Here is a 10,762-nt window from a genome sequence, read left to right as displayed (position 1 = left end):
AGGGAGCCTCGAGGGGGACACTTCCTGCCAGATAGTGAGCCACCAGGAAATGGGGCCCGCGCCGCGGGACGGGGGCAGGGAGGGGTTCCCATGGCAACAGCAGGCCCCCCAGCGCAGGCCTGCTTCCCCCAGCAGGGGGTTCCCATGGCAACGGGGCCCTCCAGGTAGGCCTGCTTGCCCGCCGCAGCAGGGGGGTTCCCATGGCAACGGGGCCCCAAGGATAGGCCCGCTTCACTCCCCTCACTCCCCCTAGCAAAGAGATGGGTTCCCATGGCAACTCCCCATCCCTGCAGGCCTGCTTTATCCCACCCAGAGCAGGGAGGGAGCAGTTACCATGGCAACGCCCCCCCCCCCAGGCCTGCTTCACCCACCCCCCTCCACACATACATCCAAACACCCAGAGCATCCAGGGAGGGGTTCCCATGGCAATGCTTTCCTACCAAATCCCAGGCACGCCACCAGACTTGCTTCGTACCCCCCCAAGAACAGGCTGAGAGGGATTCTCATTACAATGGGGATCCCACCCAAGTTCCCCCTGGAATAGGGTCTCTTCTCTCTCTATCCCGAGCAGACAGGGAGAGGTTCCCATTTCAATGGGGGTCTCAGTCAGGCCCCTTCAAGACAGGCCTCTCTCATCACCCAGAGCAAGCAAATGGAGGTTCCTATGGCAACAGGCTCCTCACCACTGCAAGCACAGGCTCACCTCCATCCAGGACTGGACAGGCCATCTCCTTCCCGGATCAGTCCCCTCCCCAAAGTACTGATCTCTCTGCTCCCCTGGGGCAGAGCCCCTCTTAATACAGAGCTGAGACTGAGGTTTTGAAGAGAACAAATCAAAGCCTGCTTCCTCTCCCCAGCCAGGGGGATGCTGGAACACTTTCTCCCTTGCTTAGCTCCATACCCGGCCCCCATTCAGAGCAGTCACTGTCCCTTCCTCTCAACTATTCAGGGCGGTCACCATCTCCTTTCCCCATCTCCCTCCTTATCTGGGGCAATTGCCCACCTTACCCCAAATCCATCACCAGTTGCTATTCAGGCTTATTAGTGTGCTTCCCCCCACCCCTACACACACACCTCACTTCCATCCCCGGTCACTTCAGGGTGATTGTCACAGAGTTGCTTTACCTATCTCACCTAGGAAAACTCAAAAGGCTGCCAAAGGAGCCAGGTCCAGACTGTGAAATTGGGGTGGAATAGACTTAGAGGAAGCAAAGAGATGGGACTCTGTCCAGACATCCTAGGGCCCCACTCTTACACAAATTAACTTACATTCAGGGATCAATCATTTCCCTGATTTAAATATATATAATGTGATGTCAACTTTTTTCTTCTTTTCAAAAACTAGAAACTAGGAGGAGGGAGATGTGGGTGAGTGGAAAACGTCAGGCATCTTGTTTACAGTCTAGAAAGATGGCCATTTGGGGGGTAAAATAGAGACAGACCTTTCAAGGCGATTGAAATCCAGGAGCATTGCTGGAAGGAACAGAACGCCAACTCAGAAGCTAGGGCTTCAATGGTTGTTGATTGAATTCCATATGCTTATGGCGTTGTGCATTATGATATGTGTGGAACTCCTTCCTGAGGCTTTTGTCTCCTGGTGGAACCCAGGCAGGCGGAGAGGCTGTGGTCATAACTGTCATTGTCGAGCTGTTTGAAATGGCAGTCACAGAGTCATGGTCTTGATTGACTCCGCTTGTCTGACTGAACAGGGGGCAGCGGAAATATTTTGACAAGGAGCTTGGAAAGGAGACCGGAGCCAGAAACATACACGCTGGGCTGCTCACTGATGTTGCACTTAGCTACAAACTTTGATTATCAAGCACTTTTCTACACAAAGGTTATTTTCTTTTCAGTCATTTTATGCTTCTTTTTATTTCTAGTGCTGATGAAAGGAGCCAGATTGTCAGCCCTAGAGACCTCTATCCAGAAGTTGGACTGAGACCGCCAAACTCATTTCACACAGGTCAGTGTTTAATGCTCTATACTATCATAGAATCATAGAATATTAGAGTTGGAAGGGACCTCAGGAGGTCATCTAGTCCAACCCCCTGCTCAAAGCAGGACTAACCTCAGCTATATCATCCCAACCAGGGCTTTGTCAAGCCTCAGCTTAAAAACCTGTAAGGATGGAGATTCCACCACCTCCCTAGGTAACCCATTCCAATGCTTCACCACCCTCCTAGTAAAAAACTTTTTCCTAATGTCCAACCTAGACCAACCCCCTGCAACTTGAGACCGTCTCCTTGTTCTGTCATCTGCCACCACCGAGAACAGCCTAGCCCCATCCTCCCTGGAACCCCCTTTCAGGTAGTTAAAAGCCGCTATCAAATCCCCCTCACTCTTCTCTTTTGCAGACTAAACAAGCCCAGTTCCCTCAGCCTCTCCTCATAAGTCCTGTGCTCCAGCCCCCTAATCATTTTGGTTGCCCTCCGCTGCACTCTCTCCAAATTGTCCACATCTTTTTTGTAGTGGGGGGCCCAAAAATAAATAAAATAAAATACTAATAAAATTCCAGATGATTTCTTCTAGAAACTCTGATGATTGAATCCCTCTTGTCCTGTACCTTGTTTCCAAGAGTGGGCAGTACCAAGAACTTTAGAGGAAAGGGCAAAACAAACCTTTTAGTAGACACTTGAGGAATAGCCTATCCATAGTGGAGAAATTTCTTTATCACCCCCATCAGTGAGAGGTTCGTGTCTGCCCAGAAGCAGTGAGGTTTATATCCTATATATCGGATTATACATATTATATATAAGTACTGTAGCATCGTATATTATATCCCTTTTTATCCTATCTAACATAACCATAAACATTCCTATTATGCATATAAAGTTTGGCTCCAGATGTGGCCATCTCCAGAGGTTAGGGAGGGTTGGGTCTGGAGTTCTGTTCTGGCCCAACTTTCTATTTCAGTTCCACTTTCTGAAAGAAAACAGCGTTTTAAAAAAAATCATGGCTGGTGAAATACTTTCTAGGTCTTAATTCAGCTGACCTGTTTGATTTCCTCTTTCAGAGTTTTTTTTAGATGTCTCTGGAAGAGAAGGCAGGTAAATATTCCTGTCACTCTGAGCCTGCCTGTTCATGGACCGTTGTGGGGTCGGATGTTTTTAGGGGTGTTAATGGGTGTTCTGGAGTCTGTCGGAGGGGACAGGGGCATCTTAAGTGGACTGCTTTGAAATATCTTCTTAGAAGCTTGGGGGAATGAGGGCTAAAAAAACAGCCCTGGGAGTCAGGACTCCTGGGTTCCACCATTCCCAACTCTGCTACTGACTCACACTGGGCAAATCAGTTCCCATCTGTGCACCGCAGTTTCCATAGGGATAACAATGCCCCCCCAGTCAGGTTGCGGTGCTTAATTCATTAATGTGTCTTAAGAACCATGCATGGAAGGTACTAGAGCAGGGCATGGGATTATTAAGTACATTTTTATATAGCTTTATCCTTCTGAATTTTACACAGATTTCTGCTCTCCTCACCCCCCAATTGGGAATGGAGCAGAGGTTAATACAGCAAAAACAACCAGAGTCCTATAACACTTTAAAGACTAACAAAGAAATTGACAAGACAGCCAACAGCAGATGTAAGCATCCCCCTAACCACACGAACATAAGACTTACGCCTCTCCTGGAGGTGGAGTTATTATGTGGGTGTAGTAGGGCACTTACATCAGCGGGAGGAAAGCTGTAGTGTAGATACTGACATAATTAGGTCGATGTAAGCTGCCTTACTTTGACCTAACTGTGTAGTGTAGACTAGCCCTCAGAATGCTTTACACACTTTAACTAAGGCCAGATATACACTCAGAAAGGTTTGCTGGCATAGGTAGAGGTAAGACTAGATGATCACAATGGTCCCTTCTGGCCTTTTAATCCATGGATCTAGTGCAGACGCATCTTATGTTGGCAAAAATAGTGCTTTTGCTGGCATAGATTATGCCAGTTCCCTGAGTGAAATAAGCAATACCAGCATAACTGCGTCTACCCTAGGGCTTTTGTCAGTATAGAAATGTCATTAAAAACACTCTTTAACCCATATTACTTGCAAATGTTGCTAGCGTAGTCTTCTAGCTGAATCTCCCAAAAGAAAGGGGGAGATAATGACACCTGACATTTTATAGCTAGGAAGACAGGTGCAGAAAGCTCAGGTGTTCTATGTAAGGTCCCACAATGAATCAGTGGCAGAGGTGGGAATGGGATGCAGGAGGATACCCTGCTCTGATCACTAAGCCACACCCTCAGTCCAGGACTGACTGCCAACTCCCCTAATCTGATCACTGCATGACATTGCCTCTTTCGAGGTTTGGTTCCTAAATTCCCGTAACTTGATGTGGGAGCAGCGTTGAGGCAACACAATGAGGCATTGGATGGCTTGCTCCACTTCAAACCCTGTGGCTGTTCATTGACCTACTGGGAGGAGAATAGCTTTAGCTAAAGGAAAGTGAGTGCACTGTGGGCTCTTAAACTCCAAGGCGGCAAAGCAAATCTGTCTACTTAACTTCCTTGTTTGAGCATGGTTATCACTGGGATCATGCACAGCTCTGGGGGACAATGTTGATTACCGAGATGCTGCAGCTCGGCCAGCAGAGGGAGCACAGAACATAGCTTCCTCAAAAGTCCCACAAAAATAGTGATTTCTAAAGTAGAATCTGGAGGATGTGTCCACCCCAGAGACTGCCTGTCACATTGGATCGCATTCAGAGCTTTAACTGCTTGACTCTCTACCTTGTACAATGGGATTGGAGAAGAGCAGCTGCCACGAGCTATTTGCTGAGAGCATCATATTAGATTAGAGTTGAGCTCAGATCAGGAGCCCCATATCAGACACCTTGAAACTTTGGGAAAGTTCAGATCTGGGTCTTAGCTTTGGGACTTGGGGTCGTCTTGTGCAACCTGGGACTGAGATCCTGATGGTTAAAGGTACAGGGCATGGGACTACAGTTGCATTGAAAGAGTTCTCCTGGCACACAGGGTATGTTACAGGCAGACTGGCTTCTTACAGTGCAAAGTGGTGTTCCCAGGGCTGATAAAGAGGGAGGGAAAGGGGGGACAGTTGTACTGGGACCCCAAGCTCAGGGGAACCCCCAAAATGTCTGTGTAAATAAAGTGAAATGGGAGGAAGTAGGGCCCCAGTGAACATGATGTACCAGGGTCCCTATTCCTTTCAACGGGCCTGCCCTGCCCCCTCTGTGACTGTAGGAGACAGAGACGGGTTTTCTTTTCCTAGATAATTCGACTCTTGTTGTGCAGGGTGCTGTGTTCTGTGTTCCCCGCCCCTTTCCCACCAGAGGAGGGTGGGTCTGCAGAGAGATCAGTGCTTAAAAGGGAAGTCTTGACCCTTCTGGGGAAATGAGCAAGCTTGATCCAAACAAGATTAAATAAAGCAGCCCCTTGTCTTGGTGCAGCTGTTGTTCTGGGAACTTTAGCAGTTAATGCAGGCCGAGAAGCTGTCCCCACTAACTCAGAACTCTTCTATGGTCTTCTTGCTCCTGTTTCCCAGCAGAATGGAAACCCCAGGTGCGGTACCTGAGGAGGAGTGATCCAGAGTTCAGACAGGCCTACAGTACTGAAGTCCGTCCTTTCAGCTGGCTGCAAGGTTCCTTTGGGAACAGCCATTCTGTCAGCCAGTTCCAACCCGCGCTGACTGGCTGGCTTTGTTCGGTGTCTGAGCTGTGCTGATAACCAGTCATTGAACACAGACTTCGCACACACCAGGTAAGGGAGGATTAGACTGGAATCTGAACACCACTTTTGAGGTGAGACTGGGAGACAGGACTCTGCTACTGACTGGGGAAATTGAGGCACGGAGAGGCAGTGACTTATCTAAGGATGCACAGTGGTTCAGTGGCAGAGCTGGGAACAGAACAGCAGTCCTGAGTCCCTGGCCCCTTCTCTACCCACTAGACCATGCTGTCTCAGTGAGGGACAATGGTGAGATTTAATGTAGATGTGGCATGTGGGTGACGTTGAAGAATCGAGACAGTATTTCTTGTGGCAGTCAGCTGGAGGCATCTGTCTTTAACCTGACCTTTTTTTTCAAACCCTTTTGTTCCACCTAGTATCTCTGTCTAGCAGCCCCTGCTCCAGTTATAGGACTGAGGAGACAGCCCCTGAGTGCTGGATGCAGGCTTTCCCCAGCCGCAAACAGCCCTGGTACTCACTCTCCATGTGCATTTCTTTCCAGGGTGGCCAGGTACGCTGCATTGGGATGGATGAGCCCACAGCCTCCCGGGGAGACAAATGCCACTGGCTGCCTCTAGGTGAGATCATGGCCATGTAACGCTGTCCCCAGGTAAACAGACCAGGCTGCCTCGCAAGATGCGGATCACATTCTGTCAGGGGGTCCTAGCGCTCGCCATCGTGATTAATCTGCTGATACTGTACTACGTCTTGAGCCTGCAGCAGAGGATGTTGCACAGACACAGAGACCATGTCCAGCCGAGCTCCCGGCTGCTGCCTGCCCCCCAGAGGCCTGGGGTGACCATCCTCATCAGGGAGTTCGAGGACTTTGAGAACTATGTGCCCGATGTGGTACAGTCCTTCCTGAAGCAGAAGCCGGAGCAGCCAGTCATGGTGGCAGCCGACACCTTGCCGTACCCTCCACTTGTATTACCAGATGTCCCCAACGTCCAGCTAGTGATACTCAAGCCAGCCCCTGACCAGCCTGCTCACATGTCCAGGCCTGAGATGTACGTGAAGACGGAGTATGTGGCCCTGGTGCCTGATGGAGTCAGGGCTGATTCCACAAGGCAGCTTGATCGCATGTTAGAAGAGTTCAAAGCCAACCTGGGAAGAGTTCAAATGGTGGCAGCTCCCGTGCAGTCCTTCTCTCCCCTCCAGTGCTTGAACCTAAAGGTCAGCCTTAGAGAGTGGACTGCCCAATACAGCGGAGCGCCTTCCACCAAGCTCTGCACAGCTCTGAAGGGGGACGCCGTGATTCTCCTACACACGAAGGATTTCTTCAACCTCTCCGCTCCTTTGGCCAAGCCCCTGCTGACCTCCCTTTTCATCCAGACATCACTGCGGGGCTGGATGGTCAGAATCCTTGATGTCTCCTTCTCCTCAGCCCACCAGCCTCTGCTCAGTTCCTCGCACAACCAGTGGAAGGCAGACAACCGTGCCAAAGCCAGCCGGCTGCAGCTGTTCCATGACTTTGGCATCAAACGGGTTTTCCTGGAGGATGGGAAGCAGCAGTGGTTTGGGTGCAGCAAAGAGACGCCGCGTTGCTTCGGCACCGTTCATGACGACACGCCGGAATATCTCTACCAAAACCGCTGGACCCCTCCCTGCTGTCTACAGGCTCTGAGGGAGACGGCAAAGTACGTCATCAACATCTTGGAGACATCTGGGGTGCGGTATTGGCTGGAAGGCGGCACACTCCTAGGAGCTGTCCGCCATCAGGACATCATCCCATGGGATTATGATGTGGATCTAGGGATATACCTGGAGGACATTCCCAACTGTGACCTGCTCAGGAACGTAGAGTCTGGTTCTATCGTGGACGAGAAGGGCTTTGTCTGGGAGAAGGCCATTGAGGGCGACTTCTACCGTGTGCAGTACAGCGAGCACAACCACCTGCACGTCGACCTCTGGCCTTTCTACCCCAGGAACGGGGTGATGACAAAGGACACGTGGATGGACCACCGGCAGGATGTGGAGTTCCCTGAGCACTTCCTCAAGCCCCTGTTGCCCCTGCCGTTTGCTGGCTTCACGGCTCTGGCACCCAACAACTACCGGAGCTTTTTGGAGCTGAAGTTCGGAGCAGGAGTGATTGAGAATCCAGAGTATCCAAATCCAGCGTTGAAGAAGCTGGATAAGGGGAAATAAACAAGGACCCTGGCTTCTGACTCTGAACTGGGGCCCAAGAAAGAGCATCAGACTCTAAGGCCCAGGGAGCAGGGATCCCTCTGTCCTTCTGAACGTAATTCATTGATGCCAACAGGAGGGGGTTGTTCTGGGATGAACCGTGCTGCTGCTAGAGAGCTCTCTGCCCATTGCTGCTGGGACTGACCACTGAAGCCATGAAAGTGTATGCTCACCTCTGGTGGGAAGGGCTAGTGGCTGCGTTGGAGGTGAGACTCTTTGAATGCAAAGAGAGGACAGTACTGTGGGGGCGATTAACAAAGCAACCCAGGGGAGGCCTCCTCTAGATGCAGCCTCAGCGCATCTCCCGAACGCGCTGGGTCGCTGGTGGGGCTCTCTGTGTCGTAGCAAAGGTCTATGGCTCACGGATCATTTGCAGGCTGCTCTCTGAGAAGAGAGTGAGAAGTCACGGCAGTTTTCGATCAGTGGAGAGAATACAAACTTAATCCTGTCCCCCTGGCCTCATCATTTAGGGGCTGGAGGGCTGTTACCCACCAGGGGCATAAAGTGGGGAAGAGCTTTGTGATCATGCACAACTTCAGGCTAACTAGAAGGAAGCACTTGAACAGTGAGATTAATTAGTCAATGAGGCTCTGTGCTGCTCTGGGAGACTGAGAAGCTGCTGTCGCTACAGAGAGCCAGAAACTTACAACCAGTGACAGGCAGCTGCTGGGGAGCTACACTGTAAGGAAGGGAGAAGGAGACTACTTGATCCAATAGGTCCCGCCCACTGTAACATGTTCAGTTTGAACCACTACAATATGCAGCAGTGCATGGGAATTTACTCACCCTGCCAGAGGCCTAGGCCTGACAGCAAGATCTGGCCAGGGAGGTGCAACTATTTAGTATTTGTGATGCATTTTGAGACCCATCCTGCTGTCACTGGAGGCCATGGGACCTCAGCAGGGCTCGGAATAGAGTCTCATCCTAGATTTGCAGGTGGAAAGCAAAGTGCTGTTCTTATCATTGTGACTGGCTGTAAGTGACCCCAGAGAATCAAGAGCCCAACGTGGGATATTGCAGACATATTGATAACTACAGCTGGTTCTGTTTCACGTGTTTACAGCATGATCTTTTCCCTTGCCTGTTCAAAATGGTGCAGTCCCAAGGAATTGAGGCCCAGCACGTAGCGTGTGTGAGGATCTGCAGCTCTAGAACCTGGGGGGACGTTGTCTGTGAAAGTAGGCAGATCTCCAACTAGCTGCTACCTGGTTCCTAGCCTCACCCAGCCCTGCTGCAGTCCATTCCCTATGCTGGTGTGTGTGACTGCAGCTCTGACCCTCCGCTCTGTTTGCAGACAGCTGACTCCAGCTCTACCCACTAGGCCTAGCTGCCCATGCCCTGGCTGAGATACGGCTGGGTTTCTTAAGAGAAAAGGAAAGGGGGAGGTGCTGATCTTTACAGCCAGCAATTGAAATGTTTTCATTTAAAGATTCAGTGAGCTGTTTTGGTTTAAGCCTTCCCTTTATAACTCTGGGAACCCAAACAAGACAGTGTGGGATGAGTGTGACAGAACAAGGGACTGAAACAGTCTCTAAACAGAAAGTGAAAATAATCTCATTTCATTGTCCCAAGCTGAATAAAGTGTTGAAACGTAACTAAAATGCCTCTGCAGTGTAAAGAAAATCAGAGTTTATTAACCCTTTGTTTTACTCATGGAAGGCATCAGGAGTAAAAGAAATGGGAGAAAAACAACAACAAATCCTGGAAATTTCCTCCAACTGAGAGTCAGAAAATCTGGGTTCTGTTCTGTCCCTGACTTCCCGTGTGACTTATAGAATGGAGCTCATGATACTGAGAGAGAGAATGAGAATGAGACTTGCTTCTGTTGTGTTTGTCAGGCTGGGGCTCTTCAGCTGAAAGGCAAAGGTTTTAATATCATTTGAATACACTTCTATAAAATCTGCTCCCGTGACCAGTATTGCCAGCCGCATGTACTTAAAAATCAAGAGATTGGCGTTAAGACTCATGAGGTTTTAAAAAATAGTAAATGCTGGGTTCCTTTACTCTGCTTTCTGATTATTAAGCCTTTAGAGGGTACTTGAGTCAGGTTTTCAAGATTTTCTGTACAGTCATGAGACTAAAAACTTTTTTTTTTCTTTCATTGAAACCTGAGATTTTCACCCAGTCATGATTCTTGGAGCTGGGGCTTCAATATCTAATGTTGCCAACTCTTGTGTCTTGAATAGCTCAGACAGTGCAGTAAAATGTAGTCTAAACATCTAGATCCTCCATCTATAACGACACCTTCTGTTAGTGAAAAGGAACCGCAGGAATCTTTGCCCTAAAAGATCACAGTTAAAAATGCAGTGAGGAGAGCAGATTCATTTGACTCTGGCCCTGTTCCCCATACGCACTCGACCTTGAAGTCAAAGGGAGTTTTGCCTCAGGGAGGAATATAGACGTTGTCCCTTCATTTGTAGAGTTCAGGACAGTCCACTAAGGGGACTTTAAATAATCATTAAAACTCAAAGTGATTTCCCCCTCTTATTTTCTTGGGATCTTCTGCCTTCCGGTTCAGCCTTTGGAGCAGAGAACTTGTTTTGATCACATATGGGACTATGAACTATGTCAGCATTTAAACCATCATATCTTGACCATCTTAAGACCTAAGATACAAATCCTCAGAGTATTTAGGCACCTAACTCATTAATTTCTGTGAAAGTTAGGAGACTAAATAAAGACCTTTCATTAAATCTCAGTGCACTGGTGAAGTTCCAGAAGCCTGGAAGAAAGTTAATATTGTACCAATATTTTGAAAAGGTAAATGGGATGACCTAGATAATTATAGGCCTGTCAGTCTGTTCTCAATCCCAGGCCTGACATGGGAGGATAATATAATTAATGCCAATCAACATGGGTTTATGGAAAATGGATCCTGTCAAACAAACTTGATATTTTTT

General features: G+C 49.0%; 1 protein-coding gene across 1 annotated transcript; it reads left to right on the top strand.

The window, feature by feature from the left end:
* The first annotated feature begins 5,568 nt into the window (after positions 1-5,568).
* Positions 5,569-10,134, top strand: FKRP (fukutin related protein). Its single transcript, XM_067557332.1, has 2 exons — positions 5,569-5,711; positions 6,181-10,134. The coding sequence occupies exon 2, from the start codon at positions 6,315-6,317 to the stop codon at positions 7,821-7,823; it is 1,509 nt and encodes a 502-aa protein (XP_067413433.1). The 5' UTR covers positions 5,569-5,711; positions 6,181-6,314; the 3' UTR covers positions 7,824-10,134.
* The last annotated feature ends 628 nt before the right edge of the window (positions 10,135-10,762 follow it).

The sequence above is a fragment of the Emydura macquarii genome, unplaced genomic scaffold (assembly GCF_026122565.2).
Source record: "Emydura macquarii macquarii isolate MOO-44397 ecotype Brisbane River unplaced genomic scaffold, CSIRO-AGI_Emac_v2 contig_1790, whole genome shotgun sequence".
Lineage (NCBI taxonomy): Eukaryota > Metazoa > Chordata > Testudines > Chelidae > Emydura > Emydura macquarii.
The sequence above is the reverse complement of the archived record's forward strand: the minus strand, read 5'-3'. Positions and strand labels throughout refer to the sequence as shown.